This window comes from Theropithecus gelada, chromosome 11 (genome assembly GCF_003255815.1).
Source record: "Theropithecus gelada isolate Dixy chromosome 11, Tgel_1.0, whole genome shotgun sequence".
Classification (NCBI taxonomy): domain Eukaryota; kingdom Metazoa; phylum Chordata; class Mammalia; order Primates; family Cercopithecidae; genus Theropithecus; species Theropithecus gelada.
The window spans coordinates 116,702,297-116,719,826 of NC_037679.1; the positions used below are offsets into that span (position 1 = coordinate 116,702,297).

At 34.6% G+C, this 17,530-nt stretch overlaps 1 protein-coding gene across 1 annotated transcript in view; it reads left to right on the plus strand.

Moving 5' to 3' along the window:
• ETNK1 (ethanolamine kinase 1) overlaps nucleotides 1-17,101 on the plus strand; it is a 64,786-nt gene extending 47,685 nt beyond the window's left edge. The window contains exons 7-8 of the mRNA XM_025401797.1: nucleotides 10,899-10,972; nucleotides 11,302-17,101. Coding sequence (XP_025257582.1) covers nucleotides 10,899-10,972; nucleotides 11,302-11,374 — 147 coding nt within the window. The 3' untranslated portion in view covers nucleotides 11,375-17,101. The remainder of the gene's footprint in view (nucleotides 1-10,898; nucleotides 10,973-11,301) is intronic.
• Nucleotides 17,102-17,530: the final 429 nt, after the last annotated feature.

The window sequence follows — 17,530 nt, forward strand, 5'->3', positions numbered from 1 at the left end:
TACTCAGTAATTATTTGTTTAATGAGTGGATTCTTATTAGGGTTAAGATTGATGCATAAAACAATTTCTTAGTCTATTCCTTTCTTTACATCAAAGTCAGATTTTACAGGAAAGGAGCTTTTCCACAACACATTTTATAGTTAGATCTTATGTGATAAAAGTAGGTTGGAAGAACCAGTAGGATTATGTTTTTTATGACTTATCCAGTGTTTTGTCTTCTTGACCTTTATTTGAGAAGCAGTTATTTCCAGCTTTATTGGTGTCTTAAAGCTTCATTATTAAGACCTACTTCTCTTTACGTGCATTTATATTTTAAAAATTAGCTCATTAAATTATCTTTTGAGAACAGTATGATACATTAGAATGGTCTTTCAACTAAGGTGTTAGATTATTAAATGGGATAATAAGCCAAAGCTATTTTAGCTGCTGCTTTTCAGTTTTAATATAATTTTGTACAGTTGACACGGGAAATATTTGTTATGTTGTCTGTACAGATAGACCCTAGTGGTATACAAGTATACCATTTTTATAGTCTTAAAAGTACCATATGACCAGAGTTACTCAGAATACATCTGAAGTAAGAGAGTGTCCTGAAATGTTGCTTTACCTGCTGTTCTTATATCTATTTTTGGTACAATTACTGGGTCAATTAATGACATGCTCTACAGCTGGTCCTAGGATGTCTGCTGTTTCTATTTATTGTATTTAAGCATGATCTTAGAGAATGTAGGCCTTTCTTTCTCTTTAGGTTACTTAATGAGCTTCAGAATAAACCTAATATTCCATTTATTCATTGAATTAGTTAATTTCCATGTAAAGTACACATAGCTCATCAATTCTTAGTCATCAGTCCCACTACTTGCTGTTAGAAAGCTGATTTGGATATCCTTGCAAACTTTTGATGACATTTAACATTTTGGGGGGATACTGTGACTGTATCTGTACATGGCATTGAAAAATACCTGTACTTCTGATTCATTAATCAGATACTAAGTACTTATTGTTATTCTAGGTCAGGTGGATTGGAAGAATTTTAAAAAATGCATTCTTTCAAAATGTTTATAGTTTAGAAGGCCAAATAAGATGTACAGAATAACTCTTTTACTGGTAAAATTTGACAGTCATTTCTTTTAAAATTGATTTTATTTTTATATTTACTTACTTTTATTTTTATTTTGAGACAGTCTTTGTTCTATCATCCAGGCCTGGAGTATAGTGATGTGATCACAGGTCATTGCAGCCTCAACCTCCCGGACTTAAGCAATCCTCCCACTTGAGCCTTCCGAGTAGCAAGGGCCACCATACCTGGCTAATTTTTTAGTTTTTTTGTGGAGATGAGGTCTCTCTATATTGCGTAGGCTGGTCTTGAACTCCTGGGCCTGAGTGATTTTCCCCGGCTCAGCCTCCCAAAGTGCTGGGATTACAGGCATGAGCCACCATGCCTCGCCTATTTTTTATTGGATACAAGGTATTTGTCACCCAGGCTGGAATGCAGTGGTATGGTCATAGTTCACTGCAACCTCAAACTCCTGAGCACAAGGGATCCTCCCAACTCAGCCTTTCAAGTAGCTAGGACTATAGGTGCACACCACCATGTCTGGCTGATTTTTTAAACTTTTTGGAGAGACAAGGTGTTGCTCTGTTGCTTAGGCTGGTCTTGAACTCCTGACCTCAAGCAGTCCTCCAGCCTCAGACTCCCAAAGTATTGGGACTACAAGCATGAGCCCTATGCCTAGCCATAACACCCATTTCGGTGTAAAATTATTAGTAAATTGGAATTAGAAGGAAACTTACTCTGATTTAAAATGAAAAGAATATCTTCATGAAATGTACAACAGATATATTAATAAATGTCATGCATTCAGTAGAAGGTCTGATTGAAAAAAGATAAAGGACAATTGATAGAGACATAAAACTTCAGTATCTTTTTAATAACATTTCTGAATAATTGAACATATCCTTTGAATTTGCATATACTTAGTTTTTCCATAAGGGCATATAGTAAGTATTATACTCTGAGATTCTGATACCAATTCCCAGTTCTTCCTCATTAAGAAACATTAAAGGCCCTTTATTTATTTATTTATTTCAATTTTTTTTCAATTTTTTTTATTATTATACTTCAAGTTCTGGGGTACATGTGCAGAATGTGCAGGTTTGTTACATAGGTGTACGTGTGCCATGGTGGTTTACTGCACCCATCAACCCGTCATCTACATTAGGTATTTCTCCTAATGCTATTCCTCCCCCAGCCCCCTACCCCCAGCAGGCTCTGGTGTGTGATGTTCCCCTCCCTGTGTCCATGTGTTCTCATTATTCAACTCCCACTTATGAGTGAGAACATGTGGTGTTTGGTTTTCTGTTCCTGTGTTAGTTTGCTGAGAATGATGGTTTCCAGGTTCATCCATGTCCCTGCAAAATACATGAACTCATCCTTTTTGATGGCTGCATAGTATTCCATGGTATATGTGTGCCACATTTTCTTTATCCAGTCTATCATTGATGGGCATTTGGGTTGGTTCCAAGTCTTTGCTTTTGTGAATAGTGCCTCAGTAAACATATGTGTGCATATGTCTTTATAGTAGTATGATTTATAATCCTTTGGGTATATACTCAGTAATGGGATTGCTGGGTCAATTGGTATTTCTGGTTCTGGATCCTTGAGGAATCACCACACTGTCTTCCACAATAGTTGAACTAATTTACACTCCCACCAAGAGTGTAAAAGCATTTCTGTTTCTCCACATCCTCTCCAGCATCTGTTGTGTCCTGACTTTTTAATGATTACCATTCTAACTGGGGTGAGATGGTATCTGTCTCATTGTGGTTTTGACTTGCATTTCTCTAATGACTAGTGATGATGAGCTTTTTTTTCATGTTTGTTGACTGCATAAATATCTTCTTTTGAGAAGTGTCTGTTCATATGCTTTGCCCACTTTTTAATGGGGTTATTTGTTTTTTGCTTGTAAATTTGGTTAATTTTTTCGTAAATTCTGGATATTAGCCCTTTGTCAGATGGATAGATTGCAAAAATTTTCTCCTGTTTTGTAGGTTGCCTATTCACTCTGATGATAGTTTCTTTTGCTATGCAGAAGCTCTTTAGTTTAATTAGATCCCATTTGTCTATTTTGGCTTTTGTTGCCATTGCTTTTGGTGTTTGTCGTCATGAAGTCTTTGCCCATGCCTATGTCCTGAATGGTATTGTCTAGGTTTTCTTCTAGAGTTTTTATGGTTTTAGGTCTTACATTTAAGTCTTTAATCCGTCTTGAGTTAATTTTTGTATAAGGTGTAAGGAAGGGGTCCAGTTTCAGTTTTCTGCATAAGGCTAGCCAGTTTTCCCAACACCATTTATTAAATAGGGAATTTTTCCCCCATTGCTTGTTTTTCTCAGGTTTGTCAAAGATAAGATGGTTGTAGATGTGTGGTGTTATTTCTGAGGCCTCGGTTCTGTTCCATTCCATTGATCTATTTATCTGTTTTGGTAGCAGTACCATGCTGTTTTGGTTACTGTAGCCTTGTGGTATAGTTTGAAGTCAGGTAGCATGATGCCTCCAGCTTTGTTCTTTTTGCTTAGGATTGTCTTGGCTATTCAGGGTCTTTTTTGACTTCATATGAAATTTAAAGTAGTTTTCTCTAATTCTGTGAAGAAATGCAATGGAAGCTTGATGGGGATAGCATTGAATCTATAAATTACTGTGGGCAATATTGCCATTTTCATGATATTGATTCTTCCTATCCATGAGCATGGAATGTTTTTCCATTTGTTTGTGTCCTCTTTTATTTCCTTGAGCAGTGGTTTGTAGTTCTCCTTGAAGAGGTCCTTCACATCCCTTGTATGTTGTATTCCTGGGTATTTAATTCTCTTTGCAGCAATTGTGAATGGGAGTTCACTTAGGATTTGGCTCTCTATTTGTCTATTATCGGTGTATAGGAATGCTTGTGATTTTTGTAAATTGATTTTTTTTCTCCTGAGACTTTGCTGAAGTTGCTTCTCAGCTTAAGGAGATTTTGAAAAGCCCTTTATTTATCAAGACAGTTTTTGTTTCGATTCCTGTTCTTATTTTATCAGAATTCTGCTGATCGTCTGTTGTGTGATTTTCCTGCCCTTCTGGGATGTCACAACTTTCTTGCATCAGGGCCTCTGTTACTACCTTCTTTTGACATACCTTCTTTTCTTTTTCAAGACTTTCTGTAGCTTCTTTTTAGCTAGCCATTTACCTTCTTCTTTTACCAACTCTTAATTTCCTCCCACTGTTTATTGAGTATGTGCCTGTCACATCTCAAGCATTTGAAGGAATCAATAATTGTGATTGCAATGTGAAATAAAAGGAAACCCTCAATCTTACTCCCTTGTCCTTCATGCATTTCTCAGACACTGCAATCTGCCTTTTCCCTCGCTACTATAAAAAGAAAATCAGGTAAGGCTTACCAATCATGACATAATCGCTAAGTCCAATGTAAATTTTTCAGTCCTTACCTTCCTTGATCTGTCAGTAGCATTTGGCAGTATTTACCATTGATTTAAAAAGTGTTCTCTCGTTGACTTTGTGATAGTTTTATATATGATGAAAACAAGGAAATTATCAAAGTCTAGTTTCATGAATTAAACACTTTATTGCCATACAAAGATAATTTTTTCCCCTTAGGTTCACAATGCTTAAAGAGAGGAGGAACAACCTCAACAAATCTCACAGGGAATATACTCAATAGATGAGGTACATTAACTATATAATGAGTGAGTTCCAAATTATTAAAGGTCTAGTCCAATTAGGATGAAAGCAGGAGAGGATTGAGCTGTACCTTTTTACGATTAGTTTCTTGGGCTTGACCAACATAGGAAAGATCCTTGAAGACACCTGAAGTTCCTGGACGCAAGAAGGTAGTGTTAGTGTTGTCATGATGAGACTTCAGAGCTCCAAGGCCTATAGAGGCCTGAACTCTGCTTTTGGAGAAGTAGCTGACAGAGTGCAGCCTGTCACAGACTAAGTATTCAGAGTGTCAAATTGTTATGTTTATATGCATTTTGAAGTCCACTAGTTGAGGTCAATTCTCACATGGGTTCTGAGAAAGTATAATGTAACATTCCAAAGAGGAGAAGGAGTTCACCCCAAGCACTCACATATGGAATTTGTATTAGCGTTCTCCAGAGGGACAGAGCTAATAGGATACATGTATATGTGAAAGGAAGTTTGTTAGGGAGAATTGGCTCACATGATCACAAGGTGAAGTCTCACAATAGGCTGTCTGCATGCTGAGGAAGAAAGAAGCCAGTAGTGGCTCAGTACAAGTTTGAAAGCCTCAAAACCAGAAAAGCTGACCATGCTGCCTTCAGTCTGTGGCCAAAGGCCCAAGAGCCCCCTGGCAAACCACTGGCCTAAGTCCAAGTGTCCAAATGCCAAAGAACTTGGATTCTGATGTCCAAGGGCAGGAGGAGCAGGAGGAAGCATCCAACATGGGGTAAAAGAAGGAAGCCAGAAAACCCAGCAAGCAAAGTTATCCGACTTTCTTCTGCTGCTTTGTTTTTGCCAGGCTGGCAGCCGATTGGATGATGCCAGCCCACATTGAGGGTGGGTCTTCCTCTCCCAGTCCACAGATTCAAATGTCAGTCTCCTCTGGCAACACCCTGACAGACACACCCAGAAACAATACTTTACCAGCCAACTAGGCATCCCTCAATCCAATCAAGTTGACACCTAATATTAACCATCATAGGGCCTGATAAGACTTCGCATTCTCCTAGGGTGTGGGAGTAGTTGCATTTTCTTACATACAGGATCTGATAGTTCTCATATCCCCTCCAGTATGGAGTCTCTATCGCCCAGCCTCGAGTGCAGTGGCGCAATCTGGGCTCACTGCAACCTCTGCCTCCTGGGTTCAAGCAGTTCTCTGGCCTCAGTAGGTGGGATTATAGGCGTTTGCTGGTACACCCGGCTAATTTTTGTGTTTTTGGTAGAGACGGAGTTTCACCATGTCAGCCAGGCTGGTCTTGAACTCCTGACCTCAAATGATCCACCCACCTTGGCCTTCCCGAGTGTTGGGATTACAGGTGTGAGCCACCTCACCTGGCCATATTCTTGCAGGGAGGGGGAATACATCATTTTAAAGCCGTGTGACAAATTCTCTTTTTGTACTGTCTTGCTCAGTCTCTTAATCTGGCTCCTCTTTCCTCCTCTTCTCCCAGCCCTCTTACATGTTAGTAGTATTCCCTAGTGTTCTGATTTGGGTCTACCCCTTCCAAGTTCTGTTCTTGGTTCCTAAAATGTTCTTGATTTCATCCCCTTCTCCCTTTATTTTTGACTTTTGATTGAGAACTTAATCTTTTACTAACATTAGCCTTTGCTGGTCTCTTTGCCTTCAGTTTTTTGTTGTTGTTGTTGTTTTTCCTGTCTTTAATTTATCCTGTTTATTAAGAAAGTGATCCTTTCTAGTAATTAGAATTTAATTTGTCAATTAGATTGTGTCACTTTTCTATTTTATGGCTCCCTGTGACCTACAGAATGAAATCCAAATGACAGCATCTGCAAACTCTTATTTCCCACTACTTCACACCTCCTACATCAGCCCTAGCAGAGTCATTTTGTGCCAACATACTCCATGATGTTTCATGTCTGTGTACTTAGAAGCTTATTCCTTCTACCTGGAATGCCTTTACAGATTTCTTTCCCTGCATCCCTTTACAGATTTCTCTTATTCCTTATGGATGTGTCTTAAGTGCTGTTTCCTCCTCAGATAGTTTATGAAGCTGCTTTGATAAAAAGAAAAGCAGGTCCGAATAATAAGATCAGGGTATACGTGTTTTGAAATATTACAAATGGTTAGTAAATGTTTAGTGCTCAGGCCATGATACAGACTTCTGAAGATTATAAGACTTCACTTGTCATTGATTGTTTAATGTTGAGATGGTGGCAAACAAAAGTAGGTATATGCATTATAAAACCAAACAGAGTATACATAATGACTTTGAGGAGTTTTTCTTTTTTTCTTTTTTCCCCATTATATGCACACTTGGGATTTATTTTAGTTATTTACTTACCATATAAAGCTTTGAATATTTCTTTGCAACAGGGGTGAGTAGTCTAGAAATTAAAATACCTTTTAACAGAGAGACTTACATATCCATAACCTCCAAATGTAAAAGAAATAGTATAGTTACAGAATTTATTATTTTTTGGGGTGTACTTATATTTTGGGGGGATGCAAATGACCAATGGGCTGTTTTCTGCCTTTGCTTCTCATCGATTTAGAATCCACTGTTATATATTAATTTATCACTTTTCCCCCTATAAAAATGGTTGCCTACACAAATGAGATTTCAGTGAGGTTTTATGGATAATGCTTCTTTAGTGTAGAATCATTTAATTTATTTAAGTATATGAATAAAAACTAATTGAGAAATATAGTTACCATCTCTGCTTGACAATGGTGAGAAGAGCTAAGTTGGTATGTTTTTAAAATGCAGAATGATTCTTGATTTCTCAGTCTTTTCCACTACATAAATTTAGTAGGAAGAAGAGATTAGGATACCATCTATAGGTGATTTTATATCAACGTAAAATATGCAAGGCGATTTAGACTAGTGGTTCTCAAAGTTTTCAATCTTAGGACCTCTACACACTTAAAATTTTTTTGAAGACCTCTACAAGCTTTTGTCTTTGTGAATTAATTGGCAGTATTTACCATATTAGAAGTCAAAATTCAAACATTTAAGTGTGTGTGTATATATATATATATTTAAAATAAACTCATTACATTAACATAAATACCATAAATAGAATAACTATTTTTCAAAACAAAAAACAATTTAGTGAGAAGAATGGCATTATTTTACACTTCTGCAAATTTCTTTAATGTCTGGTTTAATAGAATACAGCGGGATTCCCGTATCTGCTTCTGCATTACATCTTTTGTGATGGATTGTTTCATTTCAAGTATACGAAAAAAAGTTTCACACATGCATGCTGGAAAAGAGCAGTATTTTGCCTTTTCAGATAATTGTGGATATTCTTTTTTGATACTAGACCAAAACTCAACAAGTGATAGTTTCTTAAAGGTTAGTTGCTGTGAATAATCTGAACATATCAATTAACTTTTTACTGCATTACATTAAGATCTACTGGTTTATCTTGCAGATTGAATGATTCTTTTACCTGTATGTGATTTGGTAATTTTAGCTTATTAGTTATTTGGAAAATAATTGATTCATTAAGTTGTATAGATCTTCCAAATGTTGACACATCTCATTATAAGATAGCTAAAGATCACATGTGTTGATATCACCACCAGTGTCATCAGAAAAACTTTCAGTACTATATTGAGAAGCTGTTAAGCTCACAGAATCACATACAACTTTTCTCATGTTCTAATTTTAGGGTGAAAACTTGAATTTTATCATTGGCAACAAATACTGTCAGTTATTTTCACTGAAATGACAAGTTATCTTTTTTATAGTTGGGAAAATGTCTGCCAAATACCCAAGTCTGATAACTCTAGTTTGATAACTCTAGTTTGTATATTAGTCATTTTTTTTCAAGTAAAAATGGTGTTGCATTAAAAATGTGCAAATTCAACTCAAAAGTCAGTTACCTAAGTGTTTTTCCTGAGACAACCATTGTACTTTGGATATGCAGTAGACATGCTTTATATGTACTGCCTATTTCCTCCCACAGAATACTAGAGCATGTATTTCAGGGTAGAGATTTAATAAAATTAATAGTTTTAATGGTTTCACAAAGGACATTCTTTAGTGGCTTTTTACTGTTATTGTGTGATGGTGAAGAATAAAACTGTTATACTAGTGTGATTTGCTACGACTGCCTTGACTTAAGGTAACAGTAGCTTCACCCTCCACTGCTTTTGAACCATTGGTGCAAACGTTAACATAGTCAAAAAGGCAAGTAACATATCAGTGTAGTTATGAAAGTAATTTTGGGCCTCTGAAACCTCCCATGGATTCATCAACCACTTTAAGAACCTCTGACGTAGACTTTGAAAAGAAGAAAGTCCTCTAATTTCGTAACTTCATTTCTCAATACCCGATATACTTTTTTTTTTTTTTTTTTTTTTGAGACGGAGTCTCGCTCTGTCACCCAGGCTGGAGTGCAGTGGCCGGATCTCAGCTCACTGCAAGCTCCGCCTCCCGGGTTTACGCCATTCTCCTGCCTCAGCCTCCCGAGTAGCTGGGACTACAGGCGCCCGCCACCTCGCCCGGCTAAGTTTTTGTATTTTTAGTAGAGACGGGGTTTCACTGTGTTAGCCAGGATGGTCTCGATCTCCTGACCTCGTGATCCGCCTGTCTCGGCCTCCCAAAGTGCTGGGATTACAGGCTTGAGCCACCGCGCCCGGCAATACCCGATATACTTTTTTAGATAGAAGACCATTTTTGAAAATCTTTATCATTTTTAATCATTCTGGTTTCATATAGTAAGAATAGCTAGCATCCTATTGAATATTTGTTATATGCCAGGTATAGGCACTATTATGACCTACATTTTACAGATGAGGAAATAAAGGCACCGTGTTTGGTGCTTAAAGCCACACACCAGAGCCCAGCTTTTTTTTTTTTTAACTATTATGCTTCATGTGCAAGTGACTTTACTTGTTTAGTCTTTGCTACATTGTTTATTCTTTTCTATCCCTGTATCGGATAAGAAATTATATTCTTGTTCTTTTTTTTTTTTTTTTTTTTTTTTTAAGAGATAGGGTCTCACTCTGTTGCCCAGGCTCGAGTGCAGTGGCGTGCTCCTCACTGCAGCCTTGAACTCCTGGGCTCTAGTGATCACCAGCCTCCTGAAGAGCTGGATAGTTAGTGATATTTTTTGGGGAAGCCAAAACCAAAGTGCAGTGTGCTTTTTAAATAGAGATCTTTAGGTTGAAAATTTGTTTTTTACATATATTATTTCCTTTAGTCTTTAAAACAATCCTATGTAGAATACAGAATGGCTGATATTCCCATTTCGTAAATGATAGATCTGACACTAAAATTTGTGACTTATTAAAGGTTGCAAAGGTACTCAGAGATAGAGCCTGGACTGGAACCTCTACATCTTGTAATTCAAATTAAGAATTCTTTTTGATACACTGTGCTGCTTGACCTTGGTATTTAAAAATATCAAGGTCACGGCTGTTGAGTACTTTTTTGTTAGAGCCCCTTTGTTACTGTTGCTATAATGAATTTAGCTGAAACAAAAACCTTGTCTTTAATACTTTTTCTACTTAGAATTTCTAGTTAGAATATAGTATTTCTTGGGAAGTAAAATCTTGTTCAAATTTTAAAATATTACCATGTTCAACTGAAAATAGATTGTAAAGCACACATAATTATTTTATAGTTACTGATTACATACTAAATTTCCCTGTAAGTCCAAAGCCCCTATTTTTCCTGACATAAGTTGTGTTACTTTATGTTGTAGTCTGTTATGCAGAATTAAGCCAATAAGATAATTTTCAGATGTTTTTCACCCCTAGAACATTTTTTACATTTAAATATATTTATTGCTTGTGAGATTTGGGTTTTCTTTTGTGCTTATATTTTTATGTCAAGAAACAAAGGCCTTTGATATAATGTGTAAGCCTGTTAGCAATTATAACCATTAAAAACACTAACATCTATCAGTGCTGATAGTGAACTTTGCTTTATAAAAAAGCAGGTCACAGGAACTGACCTCTATTTTTCAGGTGATTGTAATTTACCATAACCTCCTTTGGTGTTGACGAAAGTGATCTGTAGCCATCTAGCAGGTGTAGACTTCAATATGATCTAGGTTTTAGACACTGTATATAAAAAGAACAGCAAGAAAGTGGTGCATGGAGTTGATTTAGAGGATAGAATTAGCAATTCATATGTGTTTTACAGAGAAATTCATTATCATAATTTTTGATTTTTCTTTCCTTCTTTTAAGGCTTCTCATTTCTTTTGGGGATTGTGGGCTTTGATTCAAGCCAAATACTCCACTATTGAGTTTGATTTCCTTGGGTGAGTTAAATTTTATTATATGGATTACATTGGTCTCTGCTTTTGTTTGGATTAACATTTAGAATTCACAGGGAATATTGTAGTTATTTGCAATCAATTATAAAAGTTCCATACATTTAGTAATTGGTCTGTGAAGAAATTGCTATAAGCTGTTAAGTGCTCACAGGATTAGAAAAGTGTCCAGTAGGTGGTGCAGTAAACTAAAAATATGTCCTTTGAAAATCTTAAACTTTAAAAAAACCAGCTTAGAGAGGACTGAGTGGAAATAAGGGGAGAACCAAGTTTTTCAGCTTTCACTAATTTTTTTGTTGTTCTCTTTTTCTCACTAGGTATGCAATTGTTCGTTTTAACCAGTACTTTAAAATGAAGCCTGAGGTTACTGCATTAAAAGTGCCTGAGTAAAGAAGAGATTTAATTATTCTCTAGTAGCTGAGCAATGCTTGTGAATCTTTTCTTAAGAAATCCCAAAAAGCCAATATTAGTTAAAATTCTGTTATTTAATTTGGTTATCTTGCTTTATAAATTATGCCTCTAAACAATCAATCTATTTTTTAAATAGACTGAATGATGTCAAGAAATATACCTACTGCTCTTAGTATGTGGTGGATTAGAAATGTGTTAAATCTGCAAAAGGTATAAAGATGTCAGTTTAAGCATTTCTTTGATAATTTAACCTATGTTGTATGTGAATTATTTATTATAAACTTAACAGGATTCTGTGACTGTTTTTCTCTGTTTCATGTTTGTTGAGTGTAAGCAATGAAAATGTCCCAGATAAATTGTTTTCAGTTTTACTTTAATATTAATTTCAGTAAACATTCTAGTTGTTCAATGTAACCCTTTTATCTTGATGCATTGTAAGTAAAATGAATCATTTTCTCTTGAAATGCCAGTCATTGACTGATGTAGATAGTTTAGGATTTTCATATAAAATTATCTGTTTAGGAAGGTGAAATACATTCACTGTCTCTGTTGGTGGTACATCTTGTTGAATTCAATATTAGAAAGTATTTCTTTTTGGGGTAATATAACTTAGAATTAAATCCCCATTTCTCTATGTAGTCTGGCAGTATAAATATAAATATTTACCATATAATCTTGGAATAAGTATGAGTTAATGTTACCAAAATCTGTATTAAATAATGTTTTCAAATGCTAAATATGATCAAGTTACTATTTTCAGTTTTGAAAATTTTACAGTATCAAATTCTTTCTAACTAAAAATTTTCTTTTACTTTTAGAGATGCTTTATGTTTTTGATTATTAGTCAGTAGTATTGCTAATTTTTAAAACAAACATACAAAGTTTATCATATGTGGAAATAAGAAAATATTGTTTAGGTTAATTACTTTTTACCTATCCAGAGTCATTCCTTGCATTTCAGTTTCATGTTTTAGTTTCATGTTTCGTTCCTTACATTTTAGTTTCATGTTTTAGTCTGGTTCTATGTTTTTAGAGTGATAGCAAATGATTACTTGATACATGTAAGTTCAGCGTTATATGTTGAGGCAGTTATATAATTAAATAAGGAACACTTAGGGCATTGATCTTGTACACTTAAAATCTGACAGATGACAAAATGTGAATTAAGCAGAAATAGTCATGGCAGGAGGGTTTTTGTTTATTTCTCTTGTTTTTGTTTAACTGTATTTTTAATTTAGTTTGGTGGTAAGAAGGAGGTAATTATTATATGGAAAGAAGTTAGATCTTTCAGATAGATAAATAGGCTTCAGGTTTTGAAGTCTGCTGTTGTAGTTGGGCAGTCATGGTTAACTTTACTTAGAAAATTAGTCTGACAAGCTTTGCACTTCGGTCACATAAGTGCCCATGTACAAAGTTGGCTTACTGGATCTGCATATTCAAAATATGCAACTACAAATTTATCCTCTGAGAAATCTTCTGAGGAGTCTGATGTATTCCAAATGACTTAATATTCTCAGACAAATGCTTTAAAATACTTGGATTATCTCAAGATTTTTAAAGCTAATAAAGTAAATAGAAACACAGGCCATTTTAAATGGTAAATTCTAGTTACATAAATAGAATCTTAAAATATGTTTGTATCTATAACAGTGTTAGACCAGATTTGGTTTCTACCTCCCCAATGTTATAAATGTTCACTTTTGTTTTTACAAACCATATTACTGTAAGATCAATAGAACTTTGCCTAGTTGATTAAGTGAATGGAACCAATTAAACAACTAGTAGCTTTTTATAATGTTAGTGTGAACTTGAAAAATTGTTTTTGGTGGAATTTTTGTCTATGGTTGGAACATTTTCATAAAACAGATAAAGAATGTGTAATACTCTTGTTTTTTTTGGTTTTTTTGGGTTTTTTTTGTTTTTTTTTTTTTGCTTTCTGCCTTCTAAAGTGCAACAGTATATATCTTGTAGAACTGTGGGAGGAGAGAAGATAATTTTTCTACCTTACTCCATAGTCTTACTTCAAACTATTTTGAATAGAGATTCACTGAGCCATTGCTGATAGACTGTGCATAGCTACTAGCTGTCACACTATTATAAGTTTTTTGGAGAGATTTATAGGGAAGTAAATGTAACCAGGAATAAAGTCTCTCACTTTAGTTCTGGGAATATACAGTGGATCTTGGGAACAAAATAAGATACTTAATCTATTTTCCCCACTCTGGCTAGATTTTGGGTGTTGTGATGCTCCTACTTCCTGTGTAGGTTTTTGGGATCGTGGTGCAGGCTAGTAATAGGGTTCAGAATTGCTTCTCTTTTATATCAACCACTTAAGGGATTCTAAAGAAGGGTAAATCTCAAAGTGCTCTAAAATCATCCCTCTAAAATTTGTCCTGTGGTGTGCTGAGATGTCTGTTGCCTTTTTATGTTAAGCTAAGGAACTTGAATGCCTTACCTAATAACTCAACTAGTAGTAAGCTCATTTTGTAAATATGAAAATGGCTGTAAGAAGTGGCATTCATGTATATTCAATGTTAGTCAATAGACCATAGTGGCCTGGATGCTTTAACAAGCAAAATTCCACAAATTTTTTCATTATTTCCCCTTCATACTTGTATGATCTCACCTGACCAGTGATTTCTTTTCCTCCTAACCCCATGCTACCACCATATTCTGGAAATCAAAAGAGATGTGGTAGTACATCATACAGTACACATGATCATCTGAGATCAATATGAGCACAAAACTCATCAAGTAGGTCTGCCTGGAATGTATATAAAATAATGTAAATAAAAATTTGTAAATTAGTGTGAATTGTATCTTGCATTGTGTATTGTTTTGCATTCTCTTCCCTTTTGTAGAAATTTTTCTGTAAGGAAATGATTCAGCTTGTTGGTTGTAGACTAAAAATAGCCAACAGTTGTGGCTGCACAGTGAGATCACAGGAACTGGAAATAGGGTTTGTCGGCTTTGGTTAATGTCAGTACTTATTTATTTAGCCTCTCAATGCTTAATAAGACTTTTCTTTATTTTTTAGTTAGCCGTTAGGTTTTGTGAGGTTAGATTCCTGGAAGCAGTGAATTTGTACACTGTTATATGAATAGAGCTCCATTCTTTGACTCATGATTCCAAGCTAAAGGAAATTAAAAATGTAATTTAATAATTTCCTATTTTTAGGGTTGTTAATTTTTTTTCTACAAAAAAACCTTAAAATTTTATATATCCCAATGTGAATCTAAGTTCCATATATACAGAAACAAGACAAATAATAAGTCTTTACTTCAACTTAAGCATATCTCAAATGACTTCTTTAAATTTAAAGTTGATCCTGATAGGATCATAAAAGACAGAAAAGACATAAGTAATCTTGTAATGACAACTGTTTCCATTTTTGCCGAACTAAAAATATTTAACTTCATAAATATATGTTACTACAGCTTCCAGATTTAAAGAAAAAAGTTTCCCCCAAACACTCTCAATTAAAAGTTAGAACCCTCCACTTTTAAAATTATATAGTTATTTCTTTTTTACATTACACAGAAGCCTTCTGTACCATTTTACGAATTCTTGTCTTCATAATATAAGTGAAAATACTGTCATTTCGATTTTCTGCTTTAAATTGCTTTTAATAAACATTCCAAAGTGATACAGACTTAAGCTTTTAATCAATCAGTCATTCAGTTGATAGACAAAGTTACGATGCTTTATGCTAGCAAACTTGTTGACAGCAACTTGTGCTACTTTATGCAGAAAACAAATGCTAGTAATTATTATGCACAGAGGAAAAATAATTTTAAGTATGTGGTAAAGCAGCTTCATTTTTCAAAATTGATTTGCTCTGCTTTTTCTTTAGTCCATTAGATTCCAGAATATCCTTTTACTGGGAATTTAGTTACGTATTAACCTGTTATCAGTTTGTTTTGAAAAGAAGACATTGTTAGTTATATTGAACCACCTTATTTTAAAATTTTTAACTTTTATATATCACTTGTGTGATTCCAGTGTCATGTCTTGGGTTTGATGTCGTTGGACAGAAAAGTGTATCAATTATTTTAAATGAATTTTTCCCCATGTTTGAGGCTTAGTCTGTAAATGTGTTGCTGTAACAGAAAATACTTGGGTATGCATTACTTGAATACTTGAAGACTGAAATTAATAAGATGTATTACATAATGAATTAGATTTTTCTGAACAGTTTTTTACACTGAAAATCTTCATTTCTGGATTACAATTTGAAATGGAATGAAGACCTGAATTATTTGGATAGGAAAAAATTACGATAGTGCTTATGGGAACTGTAAACTCTTTTGTGTTTGACGCATCAAACTTCAAGTTTTTTGTAGGTTTCTCTCCTGAAATTTTATTTCTCTTCTATACTTTATGCACTTACTATACTACTGATGTAATAAAAGGGCAGGGTTAAAAATATTGTATCTGTATTCATTGTGAATCCTATAGCTTTTCTAGTTATCAAAAAATTTCTTTCTAAAATACTCTTAATCCCATTGTTTTGGTTTACACCTTACCAATTTGTGGTATTTCAAATGCCATTAATCATTTTAGTACAACACCTGTGTTTATAAAAATTTGAAAACATTACATATTGTATTTGAAAGTAATTAGTGAATGGTAAGAAAAAAACTGGCCGACAGAATTATAGGTGATGCATTAGTTAAGTTTCAAAACTCATAATAAAGGAACCTTCAGAGATAAGTTGAAACCCAGTGGTATCCCTGGATACCACTGGGGACTGGAAAAGACCCCAAAAAGGCAGTGGAGAAGATTAGTGTTTACTTGCTATGGTTGTGGTGTGCTGCTACTTAATTACAGGTGGTGACACACTGAAATTCTTATTGTCCAATAATCTGAAGTAGTTTCCGGTATTTATCTGTACTAAATTGGCTATAAATTGAGTCTGCAAAGAGGAAACTTTTTGACTGTACTGTATTTAGGAGCCTTTGTACAGCTAGGTCAAATCTCCACGATATGAAGTATTTGAGTTTTAAAATATACTGTTATTAAAAGGAAAAAGACATGGCCATTTTTCCATGTGCTTAAATGATAATTTCCTTATTCAGTTTCAGAAGAAAAAGAATGAAATTGAGTAACTGTCATTGCATTAGCTGTATGTTGAATTGGGAAATTGTGGCATAAAGCTTAAATTCGTGTTTATCAAATGTGAAGCATAGTAGTATAATGCTGCTTTGTATATAATGTAAGTGCTACAAATAGTCTCAGCACTGACAATGTATTGATACCTCTTAAATGAATGCAACTTTTGATGTAGGTGTTTTGATATGCCTCAGAAAATATCTGAGTGTCTAAGAATTTGTTAATCTGTTTGGTAATGAAGATACTTCCTGTGGTTTTGTTTCATATTTTCATGTTTAAAATTTAAGTTTTACATTTTTACTACTGTTAATTTAAGTAAAATTTGTTCTGTGGTTAAAATGAGGTTGGCAGTGAAGAAAATTAAAAACAGCCTCATTCATGTAACTGGTTAAGTAAAAATACATTTTCACTATGTGTTCATAAACTTTTAATGAAGCTGTTTGTCTTTCAGTTCAAATATAAGTGATGTTTAGGCTTTATTTCTGTTAATAAGGCTTTTTACCATTGATTAAATGAAGGAATGTATCTTTTTGAAGAGATTTATATTCTGTAAATAAAAATTGGTTGTAACAATAAAGTTGAGTTCTAACTACAGTGTATTCATAAATTTTGTTACTTCAACTTATTTTTGAAGTTTGCCTTGTGAATATCTGCAAACAAGACTTTCCAAAGTTAGTATATAAGTGTATATGTGGAGTGATTCTTTAAATTCTAATTCTAAATTCTAGGTTTTTTTTTTTTTTTTGGTTTAGTTTTAGTTTTATAAACATTAAAAAGTATTGTGGGATCTGGCCAGCAGCCCACAATGCAACAGGGCTCTTTCTTTGCTCTCAGGCAGATCAGCAGGTGGAGAAATAATAGACCCACACAACATAGTGAAAGCTGTTTCCAGGGGGTCACCACCTTCTGGTCCCACGGTGCCGCCAATGCACTGGATATACCAGCATTTATTATTAAGTTTAGTGAGAGGGGGGTAGGTTAGTGAGGGATTTAGGGTCATTTGATTATTAGGTGAGATGGTCA